Source organism: Dipodomys ordii, unplaced genomic scaffold, assembly GCF_000151885.1.
Source record: "Dipodomys ordii isolate 6190 unplaced genomic scaffold, Dord_2.0 Scaffold61, whole genome shotgun sequence".
Classification (NCBI taxonomy): Eukaryota; Metazoa; Chordata; class Mammalia; order Rodentia; family Heteromyidae; genus Dipodomys; species Dipodomys ordii.
The window spans coordinates 1,085,985-1,110,652 of NW_012267277.1; the positions used below are offsets into that span (position 1 = coordinate 1,085,985).

Genomic DNA, 24,668 nt, shown 5'->3' on the forward strand with positions numbered 1-24,668 from the left:
TGTAGACAGCTCTTCAGCTCAAGGCGAGCGCTCTACCACTTGAGCTACAGCGCCACTTCCGGTTTTCTGGTGGTTTATTGGAGATAGGAGTCTCACAGTTTTTCTTGCCAGGGCTGGCTTTGAACCGTGATCCTCAGATCTCAGCCTCCTGAGTAGCTAGGATTACAGGCGTGAGCCACCAGCGCCCAGCTATCTATAATTACTCTATGTAAGCTAAAAAGAAAGAAAAAAAATTAAAAATCATATAAAAAGATGTTGGCCTGATATATTTTTAGCATATTCAGGATGGCACAAAAAAAAGACAAATGATTATAAATTTATTGAAATTTCTATTGATTCTATTTTAAAAGCTCAAGGTCAATATCTAGGATTACCTGTTGAAATGTTGCTTCTTCCAGTCCTGATTGCCGGAACTCTGCAAGGATGGCTCTCAGGAAGCCTTGTTCCAGGACAGAGGCATTTCTTAAAGGAAAAAAGAAGATACAAATTCATGTAGAAGTTGCACTACTAGCCCAAAGAAAAGAAAAAACACATTCTATGTCTTTAGAGGAGTGAAAGCACTAGGAAACACTTTCTATATTATTTGACAGGATTCTTCCCTTGCCCTTCAATTATCAAGCTGATGTAGAAAAATGCCACTTTAGAATCAAGGGAAACAACAACTATTTACATATGGGAGTATACGAACACCTCAAAAATATCACCCAGCCGGGTGCCTGTAATCCTAGCTACTCAGGAGGCTAAGATCTGAGGATAACAGTTCAAAGACAGCTCAGACAAGAAAGTTATGAGCCTCTTATCTCCAGTAAACCACCAGAAAATCAGAAGTAGCACTGTGACTCAAGTGGTAGAGTACTGGCCTTGAGCTAAGAGCTGAGGGACGGTGCCCAGGTCCAGAGTTCAAACCCCATGACTGACAAAAAAAAAAAAAAAATCCATGCCCTTGATTTTGTAAAAAGAGTACCATGCAGTGATAGAAGCAGAGCAGTATGTCCTTTCTGTATGAGTAGAGTTTTTACTCACTCAACTCCTCTAGTGTATCCTTCTGTCAGTGGCAGTATTTGCTTGTTATCCCAAGTGTGCGTCACTATCTCCCTGAAGATATTTGCCCCAAAGAAAAGTAACTGCGTCCAGTAAATGCAAGCTGAAATTGTTAATAGGATTATTAACAACGAAATTGTTAATAATAATCAGAAAGGGAAGTATTTTGCCAAAGTCTCCCAAGAAAGTGCTGGGAGCAGAGTATCTTACTTGATTGCGGTGATGAATGATGACGAAAACATCTCATCCACAGCCTTCATTAAGTGGGCCACGGTAACCAGGCCTGGAGAGTCATTCTTCTGGTGGTCGAGCTCGCAGATCTCTGTAGCACGACGGCAGATGTCTAGGCAGCGCCGTGCATCTCCCGAGAGTGCTGCCACCTACAATAGATTGGAATGCTTTATTCCTGGGGTATCCTTGCCATCTCAGTCCAGGGGAGAACCAATAGATCCTGTGTTCAGCTAAAAAGGAAGGCTGTGCTGAGAATACGCAAGGGAACCTTGTGGAAGCCTAAGGAGAAATTATTATATCATTGCAGGATTCCACTCTGAATCCAAACCTTGTCTTGCTTTTACAGGTAACTCCACAATGGAAAAGGCAGAAATTCTCAGATTTATTTATTACTCAGGATATTAAGTCTGAAAAGAGATTCTTGACCTAACATCACTGCTGAACCATCTGGAAGCACAAGGGCTCTCTGTGCTCAAGTGATCCTCCAGCCCAGTCTCCCAGATCTTCAGGACTGCAGGTCTCCTATGCCCAGCTCCAATCAGATTCTTAACCTCCACTTTTACAGACAGCTAGGACATCCAAGGAAAGTTTCCCATAATGTAAGATAGAAATCAAAAGCAAACACAAAGAATCTTGGAGGAAAATGGGAAAAGACTACCTCAAATAAATAGGCTGGTCCAAAATAAAATCTAAAAAAAAAAAAGAGCCAGAGAAGCAAAAGAACTCTTTAAGGGCTGGGCAGGTGGCTCAGTGGTAGAGTGCTTGTCTCACATGCATAGGCCCTGGGTTCAATTCCTCAGCACCACATAAGCAGAAAAAGCCAGAAATGGTGTGTGGTTCAAGTAGTAGACTGCTAACCTTGAGCTCAAGAGCTAAGGGACAGTCCCCAAGCCCAGAGTTCAGGCCCCATGACTGACCAAGAAAAAAAAAAGACATGCCAGTGGCTCAAACCTGTAATCCTAGCTACTCCAGAGGCTGAGATCTGAGGCTGAGATCTGAGATTAAAGTTTGAAGCAGCCCACGCAGGAAAGTCTAAGGAACTCTTATCTCCAATTACCTCCAGAAAATTGCTTTGGCCCAAAGTGGCATATAGCACTAGCCTTGAGTAAAAAAGCTCAGGGATAGCTCTTAGGCCCTGAGTTCAAAGCCCCATGACCAACCCAAAAAATAAAGAAAAATAAAAAAAGATAATGCATGACAATGAAAATGAAAAATTCTATGCAAAGGAGGATTAGAGGTAACATCCAGGATTTCCCTCTGTAAAAGCAAAGTGTAGAGACAGGTCCATACTAGCTCACCCGTGACCCAGTATCTCATTTAGGAGCAGGCTCAAAGCAGTAAAGCAGCATGTGCTGCTGGAGCACTTAGGATTTAGATGGTTTCAAGCAAGAGGAAACTAGAAAAAAAATGTGTAAGTCTTCTAAGTGCTAAAATACTTGGTAGCAACTTTATTCCTGAGCAGCCTCAGAATAGTCTGTAATGGATACTTAGCTGGCACTTTTGAGCCTGGAGATGAAGGTATCAAAATCTACACATACCCTGGAGTGTTTCTCCTCAGGCACATTATGGACATGATCCCATCTGATTTTCACAAAAACTAACCATGAGGTAATTATTAATACTACTATTTTTCAGAGATGAAAACTTAAGCTCAAGATATATAACTTTCCTATAACTATCCACATATCTAAGTGTTACGAATAGAATTCAAATCAAATCTGTCTCCTTGACTATGCTATACACTCAACTAGACAGTTTGCTCCTGTATCAATTAATATTATTTTATACACAAGCTCACAATATGTGTGGTCTTCTAAGTAATCACACAATAAGAAGGTATTTATTCTTCTAAGACTTCTTAAAAGTTCTCTCCATTCCCAGAACAGCCAGGATCTCAAGCCTAACAGGTTACCAGAAAAAGGCTGTGAGAAAAAACTGTCTTTTCTATCAAAGTATGTTGCTTAAAAGTTCCTGCTTTAGCCCAGTGGCTAGGCTCTTGTTTATGAAGAGGAACTAATTTGGGATAAGGAAATTTTTTTTTTTTTGGTCAGTCCTGGGGCTTGAACTCTGGGTCTGGGCACTGTCCCTCAGCTCTTCAGCTCAAGGCTAGTGCTCTACCACTTGAGCCACAGCACCACTTCTGGTTTTCTGGTGGTTTATTGGAGGTTTTGTCTTAAACTGGTTTTTCCAAAATGGAATTAAGACATACCTCAGAAGACACACCTCAGAGAATGGCTATGTTTTGAGATTATCTTATTTCAAAGTCTTAATGGTCACCTTATGAACCTGAACTCAACCAATCTGAGCAGAGGGGGGCAGCTTGTCTATTCTGTGTGCTTGTTTGCTAGATTTCTGGCTGGTGGTGCACCCTTCTGCAAAAGTAAATTTTGCCTTGCTAAGACAATTCTTTATTTTTATATCTATCATTTGAGACTCCAGTGGCACTTGGAGAACATTTTTTTTGTATATGCTTCTTTTTTTTTAATTTCTTTATTGAGATTAAGTGATTACATCAACTTCACAGTACTGTGTGATAGTGATACTTAGCTAAAGTCACCAATACATTTTAACCTTCACAAGGCAAATTGTCATTATCATAGTTCATAAAGCTTGTGAACTCTGGAAGTGGTGCTGTGGCTCAGAGGTAGAATGCTAGCCTTGAACAGAAAAGCTCAGAGACAGTGCCCAGACACTGAGTTCAAGCCCATGACCACCACCACCACCACCACCAACAACAACAACAACAAAAAGGCTTGTGAACTCTACAAACTTTGACAACTATTTCTTCCAAATCTGGTGATATGTCCATTTCTTTCCTTTTGCTTAGTGTAAGCTGTTCCCTCTTTCTCTTTCATTCCCTCCCTCTCATCACTGCCCTTGAGTTGCTTAGTTCACATCAATGTCCAGTGCAGCTGATAGACCTGGAGAACATACTTATAACAAGGCTTCCTGACTGGTTATGGGTACAACTAGGGAAACCTGAATATAACCTACCTTCCTGGCTACCAGCTGCATGGCATCATCCTCAAAGGCCTTTATATGCTTGAGCCGGGACACAAGGATTTGCTTCAGCTGGTTGTGTGTATAAGGCTGGAAGGACATCCTAGTAAGACCCTGGGGAGCCAAGAACAAAGGAAGAACTTCACTGAATGCCTATTGATTTGTCTAGGTGAAATTTCACACATACTTCCCCACACCTGATTCCCAAATTCCATGTAACAACATACATATTGCTTAAAATTTACAGTACAGCTACATGCTCGCAGTCACTGACAATGGTCAGTGGTAAATAGGGCAGTAGAGCTTTTTTATTTGCTTAAGCACCTTTTAGCCACTCAGGAGGCTGATATCTGAGGATTACGGTTCAAAGCCAACTCAGGCAGGAAAATCTGTGTGACTCTTATTTCCAAGCCCCATGACCGACACCCCCTCCCCCCAAAAAAGCCCCTTTTATTAGAATTAACTGGAAGTTAACAGAAGCAGAGTGCTCTAATTAACATGGGTAGAAGGACTTTATGTATAGCCCCTATCTTCCTGCCAAATTACAAGCCTATGAGAGCAGACCAAATCTGCCTGGCTCACTGCTCTACTTGTAAAAGGTGATAGGTGCTTAGAAATTATTAGCATGGCAGAAACATAGTTCTTGCTTTTCTACATTTCTGTATTTGCAGGATGCCCTGGCCTATCTTATGGACAACTTACTGCCTAGAACCTACCAATCGGCTGGACACTCGGTTCATCAGGATCCTTTCTGGCAGATCCATGGTGTTAGCAATGGTCAGAACCACCAGCCGAGCCTCCTTGTGAGTGGGCCAGTCAAAAAGATTATACAGTACATCTTGTTTGTGAGTCCACAGAAGGTCAAGCTGCCAGAGATGAGAAGAGATTTAAGATCAGTAAGAGCCAGAACACTGCTGCTTTAAAGTTGCACAAGCTGCCCAGGTCACCCCACCAATCAACAAAGTTGATGAATGGGGAGGCAGCATTTCCTCCCACCCACTACTTTCTCCTAGGATAGCAAAGTGGAGTACTGGTCAGTCTTTCTCCAGGCTCCCAGGGGAACCTCACCTCATCTACAAGCAGGACGGTGGTTTCCCGGGAGGATCCTCGGGTACAGAATCGCTTTGCCAGCAGTTCTGCAGCATGGTTAGCTGTTACCTTCTGGCCTGTCAGCTTCTGTATTGGGAGAGAAGCAGTTTTAAATGGTAAAGATTTTACTCCTCTGGGCTTAAGGTACGATCTACAAAAGGAAGAAGCTATTTACTCGGAGGAGTTCCATGTCCTATAATATGCCTCCACTCTAGTCTTAACCTTAACCTCAAGCTGTGCGGAAAGGAGAAGGCACCAAAGAAGGGCTGGGGTGCAGCTCAAGTGGTACAGGCCCTGCCTAGCAAGTATAAGGCTCTGAGTTCAAACCTAGTACTGCCAAGAGGAAAAAAAAAAAAAAAAAGCCAGGTGCCGGTGGCTCATGCCTGTAATCCTAGCTACTCAGGAGGCTGAGATCTGAGGATTGTGGTTCAAAACCAGCCCAGGCAGGAATCTGTGAGACTCTTATCTCCAATAAAAACCACTAGAAAACTGGAAGTGGCGCTGTGACTCAAGCAGTAGAGCTCTCGCCTTGAGCTCAAGAGTGCAGGAACAGTGCCCAAGCCCAGAGTTCAAGTCCCATGACCGACCAAAAAAAAAAAATGTTTGATACACAGGGTGTCTTTTAACCCTTATTTCATAGGGGTTACTTTCATGAGGTTATTTCATAGGGGTTCCTGAACTAGCAGTCATTGCCATGTTAGCAAGTGCTGGCTTCCTGCCTTTCTTGCCACCATTGCATAAGGACAATCCTGGTATCCTATAAATGTGTAAAATAACAAATTAAAGCTTTCCTTTGCATGTGCCTCCAAGAAAATGTAGTTTCCTAAAGAAAAGTAAGATCATATTGGCAGGAAAATAGATGCAATTGTTAAGAGTGAGGTATGACAAGTTCAAATATCAAAAATACCATGTTTTCACTCATACATGGAAGCTAGATCTAAGACACACATTTAGGGACATGTCCATATTTATATTCATTTATATGATTATATATGTGGAAAAATACAAAATACAAATCTATCTGAGAGGGGCTGGGAAGGTGGCTCAGTGGTAGAGCGCTGGCCTTGCATGCTCGAGGCCCTGGGTTCGATTCCTCAGCACCACATAAGCAAAAAGAAAAAAGCTGGAAGTGGCGCTGTGGCTCAAGTGGTAGAGTGCTAGCCTTGAGCTGAAGAGCTGAGGGACAGCGCCCAGGCCCAGAGTTCAGGCCCTACGACCGGACCCAAAAAACAAAACAAAACAAAAATAAATCTATCTGAGAGACTACTTACAAGACACAGAGAAGGAGGAAGGACTAAAAGAAAAACAAGGTAAATAATTTTGAAATACATTTTTTCCCCTTCAACTCAGGACCTGGGCACTGTCCATAAGCTTTTGGCTCAAGGATAGTGCTCAAGTATATAGGCGTGAGCCACCAATGCCCGGTTTGAAATATATTTTGAAAGAGGACAAATATGGCCAAAATATATTGTTGGTGACTATGAAAACAGAATAAGGAAACCTGTTCAAATTCTTTTGGTAAGGAGGGAAGAGAGAATGATAGATGGAGAAAGACTGATTAGAGTATGTTATAAATGTGTGAAAATGTAACAATGAAATTCCCCTCTGTGTAACTCATGTAAGATAATTTTTTTTTAAAGGCAGGTGCTGGTGCTTCACACCTATAATCCTAGCTACTCACAAGGCTGAGACCCGAGAGGATTGTATCTCAAAACCAGCCAGCACAGGAAGGAAAGTCCAGAAAACTGGAAATGGTGCTGTGGCACAAAGTGGCAGAGTGTTAGCCTTGAGTGAAAAAGCTCAGGGATAGAACCTAGGCCCTGAGTTCAAGCCCCACTACCAACCAAAAAAACAAAACAAAACTAAAGAACATGCATTTCCCCAAAACCCATACTTGCATACCTGCAAGATTTGCACATAGACTTGGTGGGGCTCTGTCAGCTTCATGCCATTGACCTCAACATATTGAAAGGAAGGAACATCATCTGTTTGGGCTGCCTGCTTCAGACAACGAATCACTTCATGTACAGTGGCAGTTTTCCCTGTCCCTGGAACCCCAGAGATGTACATGCACCTAGAGCAAGGATAGAAGACCTGTGGGCTAAGTCCATGCCAGCCATACCACACCAGGAAAGACAGAAACCCATAACAGGTGGAGGTAGGGATAGTAAAGACGATCTTTAGAAGCTGGTCAAAATAGTACCTACAAGCAAGTCTGTACACAAACTGAATACCCCTAAAAATTACACTTTTTCTTGAAGCCAGAATTCCTACTCCTGCGAAATTACTTTGGCAGCAAAAGCTCTCTTAGAAGCTGCAGGCTTCAGCACTGGTTTTGTCTACCTTCCACTGAGTAAGAAGGGGACTCTTCCCCAAACTACCCTCCTGCCCCAGCATGACTCACCCTCCAGTACGGTCAAGGAGTTTGCTCTCCACGAAGTTATAAATATCTTGAAATTCCTGTTCCCTGCAGGGAAGAGACTCAGGCACAGCAGAAACATGGAGCCTACAGTTGGTAATCAATAGGAAGAAAAGGAAGACTTTAGAAGCTCTATATAATCTACTAAAAAATAAAACAGAGCCTGGGCACAATGGCTCCCATAAATAATACTTGATACTCAGGTCAAGATCAGGAAAATCATGATTGCAGGCTGTCCCTTACCAAAAAAAGTAAGAAGACCCCATTTTAACCAACAGCTGGGCCTGGTGGCATGTGCCTGCCATTTCAGCTATAGAACGATCAGTGTCCAGGAGGGCCCAGGTATAAATGCAAAAAGGCTAGGGGTAAAGTGGTAGAGCACCTTCCTAGTAAGCAAAAGGCCAAGTTCAATCTCACACACCACCAAAACAAATAAAATGGAAAAGTTGTGTGTTTCTACATGATTCTAGCACAAATGCCTTTATTCTTAAAACTCTAGTTAGTCTCAATCCTTAGCCTCCCTTTCTCTAGACAAGTTATTAAAGTGGATTACACCCTACAAATTTTCAGTTCACTTAATTTCTGACAGGATCTAAGCCTTTGTACTTTGGAAAAGTCCCCATGTAGTCTAAAGGGGATCATAGCCCATAGGCACTGTCCTAATTAATCACCTTCCATGCCTTAGAAGACAGTGGCTGTCTATGTTAATTCAGGCAGACCTTGGCTTACAGGATTCTTTTTTTTTTTTTTTTGGGTCCAGTCCTGGGGCCTAAATTCTGGGCCTGGGTGCTGTCCCTCAGCTCTTCAGCTCAAGTAGAGCACCCTACCATTTGAGCCACAGCACCACTTCTGGCTTTTTTCCCCCTGCTTATGTGGTGCTGAGGAATCGAACCCAGGGCCTCATGCATGCAAGGCAAGCGCTCTACCACTGAGCCACCTTCCCAGCCCTACAGGATTCTTTCTAAACACTTTTTTCCTTTATCATGAACATCAGTGACTACACATGCCCTCCTCTACCATCTTAATAAAGAAAGTGGAGTGTCCATCACTCGTGCCTATCTGAATGAGGTTGAAGAGCAGCACTACCTCAGCCGGGCCTCCTCCAGCACACTGGCTGGCTCCTGGGCAGCCAGGTTTCGACTGCGGATCTGGGGAGTGGCATGACGTGGTGTTCTAGGCTTCACCTGTACTCAAAGAGAACATGACTCAGAAGGAAAAACAAAGCAGAACACGATTGAAGGCAAAAGAGGCAATCAATATCTTATTTCCCATCTATATGAAGTATCATGTGTCCCCCCTTTCTACCTCATATCACACATACATTTTTGTTCATGGTCCACATACATTTCTCTTTTCTAACTTACACAGAGTATAGGATTTGGGGACAATGTGAGGAAAGAATGACAAATATGGATTAAATATTATGGTGGTGCTTGGGGATGAACCTAGGACCTCTCTCTTATCAAGCAAGCACTCTACCACTAAGCTAATCTCTAGCACTTGTATTATCCACAAGTAATGTATTACCTGGAAAGAAGTTATTAAAAATCCTGAACTAAACTGGGTGCTAGTAGCTCACACTTGTGATCCTAGCTACTAAGGAGGTCACTGTTCAAAATGAGACCACCAAAAAGGCTGAAAGTAGAACTGGAGCTCCATGATAAAGTGCTAGCCTTGAGCAAAAAAAGCACAGGGACAGCATCCAGGCCCTGAGTTCAAGTCCCAGGACACACATAGACACACACACACACACACAGACAGACACACACACACACAGACACACACACACACATACACAGACACACATAGACACACACACAGACACACATAGACACACACAGACACACACACAGACACACACACACAGACACACACACAGACACACACACACACACACACAGACAGACACACACACACACAGACAGACACACACACACACAGCATCCAGGCCCTGAGTTCAAGTCCCAGGACCTACACACAACACACACCTAAAGAGAGCATACAAAACGAGGTGTAAATTCCTAAAACCTTTCAGTAACTTTATTTGAAAATATGGTCAAGCTTTGCCTGACACTCACAATTTATGTCACAATATATGGAGAAATCTGACCAAATTCTTTTTTGTTGTTGTTGGTTGTGGGGCTTGAACTCTGGTCTGGGCACTGTCTCCCAGCTCTTCAGTTCAAAGTGAGTGCTCTACCACTTGAGCCATTGCGTCATTTTCAGTTTTCTGGTGGCTTATTGGAGGTAAGAGTCTCATGGACTTTCCTGCCCGGGCTGGCTTTGAGCCATGATCCTCAGATCTCAGCCTTCTGAGTAGCTAGGATTATAGGCATGAGCCAGGAGAGCCTGGCTCTGGCCAAATACTTACACTCCAAACCCCTAGTCACTGCTCAGGTTTCTTCCTTGCTACTGGCTAGAGTGAGTTTATTCCTGTTTTATTTTCTTTATAATGACCAGTGATAACTATTTCTCAAGCTTTCCTCAAGCAGAAAACACTCTAGATGACTGAAGGCTTTATATCAATTAATTTGAAGAAAACAGAAAAGGAACAATACAATCAAGAACCCTGGGTTCTTGGTATTTTCTTATTTAGAACTTAGTTTCATTTTCAAATTATGTCCTAAATGTTTCAAATGCTCACATGAAGATTCTCTCTCTCTCTCTCTCTCTCACACACACACACACACACACACACACACACACACAATTTTTATTTTGAGCCAGTCCTGGGGCTTGAACTCAGGGCTTGGGTATTGTCCCTGAGCCTCTTCAAGGCTAACACTCTACCACTTGAGCCAGAGAGCCACTTTCAGCTTTTTCTGAGAGGTTTACCAGAGTCTCATGGACTTTCCTGCTCGGGCTGGCTTTGAACCATGATCCTCAGATCTCAACCGCCTGAGTAGCTAGGATTACAGGTATTAGCCACAGGCACCCTGCTTCCTTAATTTTTTTTTAAATGTCTTGCTATATTTCCACAGGAGGTAAAAAACACACCTATTAGCTGGGCCTCAGAGGCTCACGTCTATAATCCTAGCTACTCAGGAGGCTGAGTTCAAAGCTAGCCCAGGCAAGGAAAGTCCGTGAGACTCTTATCTCCAACAAACCACTCAGAAAACCAGAAGTGGCACTGTGGCTCAAGTGGCAGAGCACTTGCCTTGAGCTGAAGAGCTGAGGGACAGCGCCCAGGCCCAGAGTTCAAGCCCCACAACCAACAAAAAAACAAAAAACAAAAAAAACACCTATTTCTCTCTTCCTTCCATCTACTCACATACAAGTAAGTACCAATGTACCCCGCATTTCTCATTCATCCAATGGGATGAACCAGGAACCAATTTTACATTTCCCTCAGGAAGCCTGGCTCTTGGCCATGTGACTATACCTTCAAAGGAGCCTGAACTAAAAAAAATCATCCTTTGAGCCTAGTGTGGTGGCACATGTCTGGAATCTCAGGATTCTAATACTTAATATTGAAGTAGAAAGCTCTCAAGTTCTTGGGATATATCAAAGACATGATCTCCACCAAAACAAAACACCCAGGCCTGGATTTTTAGTCCTCAAGTTCACTTAGGTCTGTTATGTGAACATTCCAGGAGGAATGGTTTTGACCATAATAAAACTACGCTCAGAATTCAGCTTTTTGTTTGCTTTTTGATAATAGCATTCCTATCCTTTAGAAGAGGGATACTTTATTGGAAAACAAAAGTAAAGGAAACATACAGGTTTTTTTGGTGTTTTGGAGGGCGTCTGCATGGATGGACTTAAGGAGGGCTGCAAAATCCTGGACTGGCGTTGGGGATTCCGCCTTGGAAGGGATGGGGTGGAAGTGTCTTCCTCCTCACTGCTCAAGTCTGAGACCTCTGCTTTTGGCATGAACTCTTCCTCCTCTTGGTCACCTTTCTTATCTTCTAGAAGCCTGAATAGTGGGGACATATTATGTTTTGGCATTTGTGTTTCAAACCTAAATAAGGCCTCTATAAAGGTCAGTGTGGACTGTAGCATTTGTTTACTTCTTGGACACCTGTTTCTGAGACACTCTATTAAGGGTATTATTATCTCATTAAACTCAACAGGCTTGTGACAGACACATATATTATTATTCCTATTTTATACAGAAGAAATAAAGACTTAGAAAGGTTAAGTGTCTTCCCTATGCTCACAAAATACAAAAGCCAAAATCTTAAATCTAGGTTTATGAAAATAAAAATTAATTCTTTTAAGCATCCCACCAATCTTGGGAATAATGGCTATGGGGACAGGGGAGCTACATAAACCCAAGAAAACACTCATACATTTCAAAATACAACATCTATATGAAACAGCAATTCCAGACATGCCTGGTAAAAGCTGAAGTTTCAATGGATTAGCAAAAATCAAACAACAGAAGAGTCATTAAAAGATAGACTGTAGTTACTAAATAAAGATGACAGCAAGGCTACTCTGCCTGCCAGGGGACAGTCTTAACTATAGTTACCATGGATGATAGCAAAGTTGTTTTGCCTGTCAAAGGGCAGTCTTACCAAAGGTGCTGCCTAATCCGGCTCAAGGTTAAGAGAGCACTCTTCCTGTGGATACGATGAGAAGTGATGGTAGCTTCACTGCCAGCTTCTGGCTCTTTTGCCTCCCTGCAAGATACCCCAGTAAGGTTATAAAAAGATCTACAGCAGGTACTGGAAGACATTACTATGGCCCCAATAGCTCTTACTCTTTTTACACCTACCTTGGAAAGAGTTAAGCATATTTTGATACAAAATTGTAAGGGCAGCTTGACTCAGACCCAAAGATCAAAGTTTGCCTAAAACTCATCATTTAAATTAAACTCATAACTATAAACCAGAATATACTAGTTTCAGAGTTCCTGATACGAATTTCTGATTTATATATAAATTCACTTTCTACCAGAACAGACTCAAGGTTAACAGAAATGCAGATATATACTCAGAAGTTTCTATTTAGCAAATGCTGAAGTATGTAATTTCTACCTTGTTACGTTTTTATTTCTATAGCTTGTTACTAATATTATCTACTGTCCTCCAGCAAGGTGGCTCATACTTGTAATCCTAGCTACTTGGGTGGCAGAGATCAAGAGGATCTTGGTTGGAGGTGAGTCAGGCAAAAAGGTCAAGATATCATCTTCACCAATAAAAAATTGGCGTCCCAGTGCATACATATACCAGCTATGCATAAATAGGAGGAGTGCTATCCAACCTGCCAAAAATGTAAGACTCTATTTGAAAATTATAAAGAACAAGAAGGGCTAGATATGTGGCTCAGGTGATAGGGCACTTGCCTGGCAATCCTAAGACCTTGAGATCAAACCATAGTACTGGAAAACAAAAAATTATCTAGCATAAATTGCTAAGTTTATTCTTTTACTATATTTTAGATTAGCTATATATTAAAAAAATAACAGAACAAAAAATAGCCAACTGACTTTTAAAAACTACTTGGGAAGGTTGGTGATTCTCACAAGTTTGAGACTAGCCTGGGCAACTTGGTGAGACCCTGTTTCAAACAAAAAAAGAAGTGGGCCAGGCGCTGGTGGCTCACATCTGTAACCCTAGCTACTCAGGAGGCTGAGATCTGAAAATCGCAGGTTAAAGCCAGCCCTGGCAGGAAAGTCTGTGAAACTCTCATCTCCAATTAACCATCAGAAAACTGGAACTGGCACTGTGGCTCAAGTAGCCTTGACCTGAAGAGCTGAGGGACAGCACACAGGCCCAGAGTTCAAACCCCACCATCAACCTGAAAAAAAAAAAGTGTATGTTGGGGGGAACTGCCTGAGGATGTGCTCAAGGTGCTATGTGCCTAGCATACTCTCTCAAAATCTTTTCTAGCTGCAGAAACTAATGAAATACCGAACCACAAGCAATGCAGGTTTAGGAAAAAACATTCTATAGCAACAGTCCTCAAATGATAGCTAAGTGTTATTGTTATTGTAAATGATAGCTAAGAATTATCCAGAACATGTCAAAATACAGATTCCTAGTGCCAATGTCTTGAGCTGCATCCATTAGCTATAGCAACGGCTCAGAAATCTGCGTTTGGAAAAGCCCCTGAGGGATTCTGTGAGTCAAGTCTTTTCTGAAAGACCTCAAATTGCTCTGTGGACAGGGTCAAGTGTCTAGTCACCTCTTTTCGATCTTTCCTGGTTTCAGAATCACAGAAGGCACCACTGAAGATCTCTTATTTCTTCTGACAGGGCTAAGTGAGCTTTCCTCAGTCTCCATGATTTTCAGAGTGGGGACTCGGGTTCTTAGGGTCATTTGACATTCAGATGAAGACTTTTTGTCATCCTCAGCACAAAAGTATGGAACCTCTCCAGTTTTTCCTGGGACTTTAAGCACTGGAGATGAAGCCTTGACTCCATCCAGCTGAGACTTCTTATAAGGTGAGGTAGACTCAAGGAAAACTGCTTTTCTTTTAGTCCTTCCTGGAGAACCCAAGGCAACACATGAAGTCTGCTGGGATATCCTAGTGTTAGGTGTCCTGGGACAATCTAAGACAAGAAACATCATAGATAGTGAGGGAATTTGTACAAAGCAATATACACATTCCCAATCTCGTCAGAGCTATACTCATAACTAAAGTTATACTCTAGCCCTTCATCTCATCAGAAGTATACTCATAACTAAAGTTATAGCCCAGCCCTGCACTCACAGATATAATTGAGCTATTAAAAGAGCAAAGCAGCTGGGCACTGGTAGCTCACGCCTGTAATCATAGCTATTCAGGAGGCTGAGATCTAAGACTCACCATTCAAAGCCAGCCTGGTCAGGAAAGTCCATGAGTTTTTTTTTTGGTCAGTCATGGGGCTTGAACTCTGGGCGTGGGCGCGGTCACTGTGCTCTTCAGCTCAAGGTGAGCGCGAAATCTACCGCTTAAGCCACAGCGCCACTTCCAGCTTTCTAGTGGTTTATTGGAGATAAGAGTCTCATGGACTTTTCCTGCCAGGGCTGGCTTTGAACCATGATCCTCAGATCTCAGCCTCCTGAGTAGCTAGGATTACAGGCGTGAGCCACTGGCGCCCAGCTCCATGAGATTCTTATTTCCAATTAACCACCAGAAAACTGGAAGTGGAGCTGTGGCTCAAAAATGGTAGAGTGGCTGGTTGCTGGTGGCTCACACCTGTAATCCTAGATACTCAGAAGGCTGAGATCTGAGGATCGTGGTTCAAAGCTAGCCCGAGCAGGAAAGTTTCTGAGACTCTTATCTCCAATAAATCACTAGAAAATCGGAAGTGGCACTGTGGCTCAAGCAGTAGAGCACTCGCTTTGAGCTGAAGAACGCAAGGAAAGCGCCCAAGCACAGAGTTCAAGCCCCACAACCGAAAAGGGGAAAAAAAAAAAAAAGGTAGAGTGCTAGCCTTAGTGAAAAAGCTCAGAGACAGTGCCCAGGCCCTGAGTTCAAGCCTCATGATAAACCAAAGAGAAGAAAAAGCTGAGAGAGCAAAGAAGGGGTTATATGGTCAATAAATAAATAAAGTACTCTTTACCTGATTTATATAACTGTACCTCTCTGTATATCACCTTTATAGTAACAGTTTAAAAAAATTAAAAAGATAAAAAAACAAAAACATGGTGAGCATGGTGTTTTATAGCTACAATCGTGGTAGGACTGCAGTCTGAGGCAGCAAAAAAGAGCTCTGTGTGTGTATATATATCAAGTAGTAGAACACCTGCCTGAGGCCCTAAAAGAAAAACCCAACTGCAAAAAAGAAAACAAAAAGGCTAAAGCATGTACCAGGTCAACAAAAGCTGAATGGTAAATGAGACTCAATCTTGGCCCTCATCCCATAAGGAACTGGTTTGAGGTGACAGGCACAAGTATCTACAATGTGAAATAAGTTCCCAAGAACACTGAAGGACTAATGAAAACAGTTTGAGAAAAAGGTCAAAACTAAGCAGGGAAAATGAAGAGAGAAGGACAAGTAAGGAGAACAAAGAAGAGATGGCAGACAGTTAGGGGGAAGAAAGCTTGAGCAAAGAATTCACTTGAGCCATGCATGGATATGTGGGACAAAGGCATCCAGCACTCAAAGAGCCTGTGTATGAATCATTAAAGTGGCTTTATTCATAATCATCCCCAACTAGGTATACTTTTTCTGGGACTGGAAATGCTACAATAAATCCATACAATGGAGCATACCCTACAATAAAAGTAGCCACATATGTGACAATAAGGCAAGTTTCATGCTGTTAAGTAAAAGGAGACTCACACCCACAGACTGTGACTCCAACTTTTTGACATTTCAAAAAATAAAAACGACAAAACATATCATTGGGTATCAGGAGTTGGGGGGAGGGATGTACGGAGTAGGCTGATTACAAAGGGGAGAATAATCATAGTCCAGAGTGAATCTTTTCTAGTCTTGATATAATGGTGGTTATGTAATCTATGTACTTGTAAAGGCTCACAGAATATAGGCTCAGTATCTGTAATCTGATATCCCCAATTACAAAATGCTACAAATTTTGAGTTTTTGAACACTAACATGAAACTATTACTGACAAGTTCCATGCCTGAACCATGTAAAGGATCACAGTCAAAGTGAAGATATGGTACATTATGATCATATGAAATTATCTTCAGACTAGGTTTATTTACTCATTACTTTTGTGACAGTCCTTGGACTTGAATTCAGGGATTGGGCGCTGTTCCTGAGACTTTTTGCTCAAGGCTAGAGCTATACCATTTGAGCCATAACTCTGCTAGGGTTTTTTTGGTGCTTAACTGGAGATACAAGTCTCAGACTTTCCTGCCTGGGCTGGCTTTGAACCATGATCCTCAGATCTCAGCCTTCTGAGTAGCAAGTACTATAGGCATGAGCCTGGCTCAGGATGCCTGGTGCCGGTGCCTGGCTCAGGCTAAGTGTCTAAGTGAATTTGGTGTTTAGACTTGGTCCTATCTTTGGAAAATCTGATCATGAATATGCAAATATTTCAAAATCCAAAACACTTCTAGTTCCAAGAATTTGGAACACTAAAAAGGGAAATGCTACAGTATATAAGTTATAGCTCAATGACTTTAATGTCATCTAGATTGGATTTTATGGTCTTAAAACATGAAACACTGGGCTGTGAAGGTGGCTCAGTGGTAGAATGCTTGCCTTGCATGCATGAGGACCTAGGTTCGATTCCTCAGCACCACATAAGCCTTGAGGGAGTAGTTTCAGTGAGTATACCTGTTTAATTTTTTTTTTGTGAGTTATGGGGCTTGAACTTAGGGCCTGGGTGCTATCCCTGAGCTTTTTCACTCAAGGCTAGGACTCTACCACTTTTAACCACAGCTCCACTTCTGGTTTTCTGATGGTTAATTGGAGAAAAGAGTCATACAGATTTTTCTGCCTGTGCTGGCTTCCAAATGTGATCCTCAGATCTCAGCCTCCTGAGTAGCTAGGATTACAGGCATGAGCCACTGGCATCCAACAATATTTTTTATTTAGTAAAACTGTTTTAAAACAAAATTGAATACAAATACAAACTGTACACTATTGATAATAATTTATTTTCAAGAGAAAGACAACTACTCTAAGTAACTTTCCTCAGTCTGTGGAATATATCCTACAGGGATAATCACATATAAACCTAGTGAGTTGACTTCTGGTAATTGTGGAACAATTCTATGTCTATCAATATTACTCCTGAGAAGAAGCATTCCTCTTGAAGAACTGATATAATTATGGACTATGGAAGCACCCTATAGTTAGGATTAGAATTGTTAGTATGACTGAGAATTTTTAAATGTATCTATTTCATGGTTCTTCTCTGGGATCAAAAAGCAATGTTATTCCTATAGTAGGGCTCTTGAAGAAAGAGCTGATTTAGAACTTCACATCACTATTAGAAAAATGCAAATCAAAACCACATCATAAATCAAATAAATCACAACATAAAATCAGGGGTTTTTTTTTGGTCCGTCATGGGGCCTGAACTCTGGGCTCTTCTGAGCTCTTCAGCTCAAGACTAATGCTCTACCACTTGAGCCACAGCGCCCACTTTCGGCTTTTTCTGTTTATGTGGTGCTGAGAAATCAAACCCAGGGCCTCATGTATGCGAGGCAAGCATTCTACCACTAAGTCACCTTCCCAGCCCCTGCTCTTAGCTATATATGTAGAATTTTTAAAAAATAGAGGTAGAGCATAGAATGAAAGTTACCAGCTAGGTGCTGGTGGCTCACGCCTGTAATCCTAGCTACTCAGGGGACTGAGATCTGAGGATCTCAACTCAAAGCCAGCCCACACTTTAGCTCCAATAAACCACCAGAAAACCAGAAGTGGTGCTGTGGCTCAAGTGGTAGAGCACTCACCTTGAGCCAAAGAGCTAAGGGACAGCGCCCAGGCCCAGAGTTCAAGTCCCACAACCAAAACCAAAACCAACCCAACAGAATGATAGTTAACAGAGACTAGAGGATATGGGAAAAAATGGATGGGAGAGTTGCTAACTTTAATCTTTAAAAAAGAAAAAGCCAGGTGCTGGTGGCTCCCTATAATCCTAACTGCTCTCAGGCGGTTGAGATCTGAGGACTGTGGATTGATGCCAGCCTAGGCAAGAAAGTCCTAATCTCCAATTAACAAAAATCTAAAAGTGGAGTCATGGCTCAAGTGGTAGTATCAGCCTCAAGTGGAAGAGCCAAATGAGAGAAAGAGGCCCTGAGTTCAAACCCCAGTCCTCCCGCCCCCCCCCACAGAGAAGAGCCCACCACAAAGAGCTACCAATTAATATTATAAGGGTAGATACTACTTCAAAAAATTAAAATTTACATTGACGAGGACATAAGAGGAACTGGAACCCTTGTACACTGCTAACGAGAATGTAAAATGATTCAGCCACTATGTAAAACAATATTGCAGTTCTTTAAAAATGAAAAACAGAGGTGTGTGCCTGTCATCCCAGCAACAAAGGGAAATACAAATAGCAGGGTCAAAGTCCAGGCAATCCCAGGTAATATAAAGTGAGAACCATACCTTGAAAATACCCAACAAAAAAGAAACTGGCTGAGGGGCTCAATTGGTAGAGCATCAGTTCAAACTCTAGTACCATTAAAAATAAATTATAGGGCTGGGGAAGTGGCTCAGTGGTAGAGCGCTTGCCTTGCATGCATGAGGCCCTGGGTTCGATTCCTCAGCACCACATAAGCAAAAAGAAAAAAAGCCAGAAGTGGTGCTGTGGCTCAAGTGGTAGAGCGCTAGCCTTGACCTGAAGACCTGAGGGACAGTGCCCAGGCCCAGAGTTTAGGCCCCACGACTGGACCCCCCCAAAAAAATTATAATACAAGGTATTAACTCAGAAGAACCTCAAATACATTACAGTAAGTAAAATGAATCAGTCACTAGGGATTAGTCAAATTCATTACAACAAAGAGAATGGTGATTTCCAAAGGATGGGGAGAAGAAGAGGGATCAGGTATTATGGTTTAATGAGCACAAATTTGAAGATGATGGTAATGTTTGCAAATTCATGTTAATGTTCTTCGTGTTGGTCCTGAGCTTGGCTTTCTAACTGTTGGAGTTCCACCACTGGAGCTATATCTCCAATCTAACAAATGGTTTTAATGCTACTTTAAAATGACAAAACTAATTCTCTATATATTTCACTGCCTATCCAACCAATACCTAGCCCACTGCTATACTAACTCAATACTGTCACATGAATATTTCTCTCTCTCTCTCTCTCTCTTTGTTGTTATTGTTGGTCCTGGTACTTGAACTCAAGGCCTGGGTGCTATCCTTGAGATTCTTTTTTACCCAAGGATAGCACAATGCCACTTCTGGCTTTTTCTGAGTAGTTATTGGAGATACAAATCTCACAGCTGGGCACTGGTGGCTCAAGCCTATAATCCTAGCTACTCAGGAGGCTGAGATCTGAGGATTGTGGTTCAAAGCCAGCCCAGAAAAAGTTGGAAGTGGCACTGTGGATCGAGTGGTAGATCACTAACCTTAAGCAAAAAAGGAGATCAGGGACAGTACCCAGGCCTTGAGTTCAAGCCCCAGGACTGGCAAAAAGAAAAAAAGAAAAAGAAAAAGCGTCTCACAGATTTTCCTCTCTGGTCTGGTTTCAAACCCTGATCCTCAGATCTCAGCCTAATGAGTAGCTAGGATTACAGGCCTGAGCTACTGATGCCCAGCTTGCCAAACAAATATTTAACTGTATCCTTCAATCCAGTATTGCTCACTGTAATTTATTCCATACTTACCGTTAAGCTCCAGCCTTTTCCTTGCATTGGGGGTGACAGGATGAGTGGGAGTTTGGCGAGATTTGGAGGAAGAATGACTTGATTCAATCCTTTTGACCACATGTTCTGCAGTGGTCAAAGAAGGACTTTCTTGTGTCATAGTCTTAGCTTCCAGGGGTTTCTGGCATATAGAGTTAACTCTTTGTAGTTTCTTTAACTCTGCAAGTAGTTCTAAAGACAGTGGTTTAAAATTCTTTTCATTCCAAGACAGTTTTACAAACAGTGTCTTCTCGTGTTTGAGATCCACAGGGAACATTTCATCTGCCGCTAATGCCACTATCTTGAATTTAGGAAGTATAAATGAAAAGGGAGATGAAGACAAATTAAGCCAAGATTATCACTTATTAATAGCTTAAGATGTTAATGAAATGTAAAGAAAATTATTCCTTTTATTTCACTCTTTTAAATGTTTTCTACCTTTGTTTCTTAATTCCTACTATCATCCTTATTTACATACACATCATCTCATTCTTAGATTATTTCTAGATTTTCCTATACACTACACTGTTTTCATTTCTATTTATTCTACATAATTAGACTAAAATCTCACACAAAAACTTCTTTAAACATGCTCAATAGTTAATGATAGATCCCTTTTACACCAAGATGATTGAAACTGATTTTTCAATGTCGTATAAATTCAGCCCACCTCATTGCTCTCATTGGCCAAGCTTGGTTTTTATAGTTCTGTTCATTTCCACCGTTGTGCTCTGGCTAAAGGTTTGCTCTCTTTGCCCTGCCAAATCTATCCATCCTGTGGCTTCAACTTCTACATCTGCTTTTCCCTCAGTCACTCGTTTAACCCAGAGAAAAATTACCATAGTCATATCACATCTAAGTCTTTCTGCTCAACTCTTAAACCAGGCACCTTAATCACCCTAATGCCACATTTTTCATTTCAATCAAATCCCACTTTGGAAGCCTAAAGTTGCTCCAAGAATAAGCGGTATTTAGTTTTCAAACAAATAGTAACTCATTACATCCTGATTTATTTTAAAATCCTCTAATACAGATTTGTCTGTAACAACTAGCACTCTTTGTACTCAGTTACTCAAGGTCAAGTCTTTATTTCACATGACATATGCAGCCTCACAATACCACTCTAAATATAACTTCCCCCTGGTTAACACATTTGCTAATTTCAGTTCATCCCTAAGGTCATAACCCAAATGTCACTACCTCCAGGAGGCTCCTAACATATATGCTCTCATTAAATAGGTGTTGAGATAAAGTAGAAAGGCAAGCAGAGATGGCAGGAAAAAAAATCATTCCCTTCCATTGGCAAATTAAAACGAGTAATTTTTCTGAGGTCATGAAGTTTAGTACACAAACAGAAGTAAGCTTCAAGATAGAACCCAAGATTAAGGCACTACCTACCTCAACAGGGCCAATGATGGTCTCAGCACTAATGTTGTTATTACAAGCAGGGTAGTCATACCAGAATATCTCCTGTTTATGAGGCTTTCGGCCCAACAAATGCTGTTTTGAGAGAGGGACTTCAGAGAATCGGACAAACCACTGTACTCGAGCACGTTTCTTGAAATGAAGTTTAGAATCTAGGAGAATTAGATAGGAAAGGGAAGATTAAATGTGAAGGCTCGAAGATGAGGACATTTTGTTAAGCACTCCTGGTGTACCAGACACTGCACCAAGTCCTCAATAAGTATTACCTTTAATTTTCATAACCCTATAAGGTAGGTACTGGGGCTATGGCTTTTTTTCCCCAAGAACTTCTGATAATTTTTCAAATGTCAAAGGACCAAGCAGCAACAATCTGACTCTACCCTCCAACCACCCTCTTCTCCTGTTGCTTCACTTCTTAATGGCTTTATCAAGGGACAAAGGAATTATGAAAAATGTGTGTGAGATGCTGTCCAATCACAAATCATCAATGGACAAAATTTACAAGTTAATGATTACAAAGACAGCAGGAAAAAAAAAAAGACATCCTGGCAAGAATTCTAGCAGCAACTACTGATATGATTCAGGCAAACCTACACTTGTAATCTTCAGCTTTACTATCATTCATATAATCATTTAAATATTATTCATATCATTAATAACTCCAAATGAAAAGATAAACACTCCATAGTACCATCATCACCATCTTCCTCTTCTCTCAAGAGAGCCACCCAGTACAGAACCACAAGGAATCTGAAATCTGTACACTAGGTCCACATATCTGCTGTAGTGCTCCACCTAGTGGATATTAGTTTGATGAGGTTTCTCTCCATCCTGGTCAAATATCCCTTCTAATTGTATAACATTCTTTATCAATTCAGCTCACCTAGTCTTTATGTTAGGCACAGAAAGTGCCACAGGATCATCTATATAACTCTGGCCATTCCTCTCCTAGGTCCTTAGGGAGAGGTAGCTTGGTTTAGCTTTAAATTCCTCTTTGTTCTTACACTCCCCTTCAGAGCTCTACCCCAATCCCACCTTCCTGTGTACTCTCTTCATTTGCAGAGGGCTACTGGGCCCTCTACAGTTCAGCACCCTGGAAGAAGCTGAATGGGAGCTTGTAAGCACTGAGTTGAGACATCTTCCCTTTAATTTTCTCTGTTCTTGGAGCAGTCATGGTTTCCTGTACTTACTGATCTAGGAAACACTGCCTTTTCTTCCTTTTCACCATATAGACTAAGTTACATATTGCCTCAGCCTCCTAAATGCTAGGCACTGTATTAATGGCTGTCTTTCCAAGACTATATATACAAGTTTCCTTCCTCTGAGTAAAACCAAGACACTTGTTTTCCTAACTGAACACCAAATGATATATCTTCCTAATCCAATTTCTCTCCTCCCTTGTAAAGAAGTTTTTGCAATTTTACTTCTTCATGTAAATTAAAGAACACCTTTCATACTGAAAATCACTAATTTTTTTTCTCTTCTTCTTAAACTCATTCTTTCGCTTCATCTCCCAAGTCCTGCCTTAATAGCTATTCTTACCCACTACTAAAAATAGTAGAAAACCTAAATTATTTTACCCACTATTGCTCCAGTAAGTAAAGAAGTTTCTGGATGAAGGAGGTAACAGCTAGTGATAATTGGATGTCCTGCATGCACCTGTGAACATACAGCAGCCTTTTCTCCCTGCCACATCCCAATTATTTCTAGTAAGAAATGGCTTTCATTCCAGCCCCAAACTCACCGTCTTCAAACAACTCGATCAACTTAGCAACATAAGGTTTTTCATCATCATCTCCTTCAATCAACACAAACTGTCCAACCTGGATGCGAATCTCAGTGGGACAGCTTCTTGTTTTCATACTTATTTCTCTAGAAAGTAAACCAGAAATATGTTAGGAAATTCTTGGGGTGGGAAAAGTTCTTTAAATCCTCCCCGAGTACAGAGCAATGTGTTCTTAAATCAGAAAGTTCCCTAGTTTCTTCACACTAACCAACTCTCCTATTAAGAAACCAAGAGTAGACAACATAGACTAAATAAATTATTTTAGCATGAGTGATTAATCTACAGACCTTAACATGAACTATGAAAGCTGCCCAATAACACTAAAAATGTTGAGCTGAGGTAATAGTAACAACATCTCTTATCGTCTCCATGAAGTTATACAGAATTCATCTTAAGTAGATGACATAATCGTACTATGAGGTTTTAATATCCGACTTCAACTTAGCCCCATGACTATTTATGCTACCGTGTTCTTATAATCAGTGCATGTCTACTGTCCTTCAGTCCTCAATCTGCATTAACTTAAACTGTCTAGATACCTTTTCCTAACAGTTTAGCTAGAGAAGCTGTTTTCCCAGCCCAACCAAAGGGCCCTGTCACTCACTTGTAGGTTTGGTAGTGAAGCTGTCGATCCAACAATGGCCTGCCAACCCATGAGTATATTTGTCTGGTCTTCTGCCTTGTGGAGTATGGCGTCATGGTTCCTGTGAAAAAGGCTTAATTCAGTTTCTATAACAATGACTCTGATAGAGATTAATATATAGTCAGTTCCTTCCTTCAGTGAGCTCAGCTTTGTGTGTGTGTGTGTGTGCGCGCGCGCCAGTTCTTGGGCTTGAACTTAAAATATAGGTGCTATCCCTGAGCATTTGTACTCAAGGCCACGCCTCTACCACTTGAGTCACAGCTCTACTTATAGCTTTTTTGGTGGTTAATTGGAGATAAGAGTCTCTCAGACTTGGCTGGGAAGGTAGCTTAGTGTTAGAGTGCTTGCCTAGCATGCATGAAGCCCTGGGTTCGATTCCTCGGTACCAAATAAACAGAAAAGGCCAAAAGTGGCAAAATAAAAAACATGAAAAAAAAATTTTTTTAAGTCTCTCACACTTTCCTGCTCAGGCTGGCTTTGAACTGAAAGCTTCAGATCTCAGCCTCTTGAGTACCTAGTATTACAAGCATGAGCCACCTGAATACATTTTTAAAAACAAATTAATATGTGCTATGATATAGCAATTCTATCAGAAATACAAATCTGCAATAAAAAGACAAGAACCAGGGGCTGAGCCGGGCGCTGGTGGCTCACGCCTGTAATCCAGCTACTCAGGAGGCTGAGATCTGAGGATCTCGGTACAAAGCCAGCCCAGGCAGGAAAGACCATGAGACTTCTATCTCCAATAAACCACCAGAAAACCGGAAGTGGTGCTGTAGCTCAAGTGGTAGAGCGCTCGCCTTGAGCTGAAGAGCTAAGGG

General features: G+C 41.6%; 1 protein-coding gene across 1 annotated transcript in view; it reads right to left on the reverse strand.

Moving 5' to 3' along the window:
• The window catches only part of Orc1 (origin recognition complex, subunit 1), a 39,232-nt gene that overhangs the window by 11,400 nt on the left and 3,164 nt on the right, over positions 1-24,668 (reverse strand). The window contains exons 2-16 of the mRNA XM_013022291.1: positions 23,809-23,908; positions 23,163-23,290; positions 21,392-21,570; positions 19,976-20,294; positions 13,913-14,279; positions 12,301-12,405; positions 11,501-11,696; positions 8,867-8,964; positions 7,766-7,867; positions 7,264-7,435; positions 5,341-5,448; positions 4,989-5,138; positions 4,267-4,386; positions 1,252-1,421; positions 375-462 (exon numbers count right to left, since the gene is read on the reverse strand). Coding sequence (XP_012877745.1) covers positions 375-462; positions 1,252-1,421; positions 4,267-4,386; positions 4,989-5,138; positions 5,341-5,448; positions 7,264-7,435; positions 7,766-7,867; positions 8,867-8,964; positions 11,501-11,696; positions 12,301-12,405; positions 13,913-14,279; positions 19,976-20,294; positions 21,392-21,570; positions 23,163-23,290; positions 23,809-23,903 — 2,397 coding nt within the window. The 5' untranslated portion in view covers positions 23,904-23,908. The remainder of the gene's footprint in view (positions 1-374; positions 463-1,251; positions 1,422-4,266; positions 4,387-4,988; positions 5,139-5,340; positions 5,449-7,263; positions 7,436-7,765; positions 7,868-8,866; positions 8,965-11,500; positions 11,697-12,300; positions 12,406-13,912; positions 14,280-19,975; positions 20,295-21,391; positions 21,571-23,162; positions 23,291-23,808; positions 23,909-24,668) is intronic.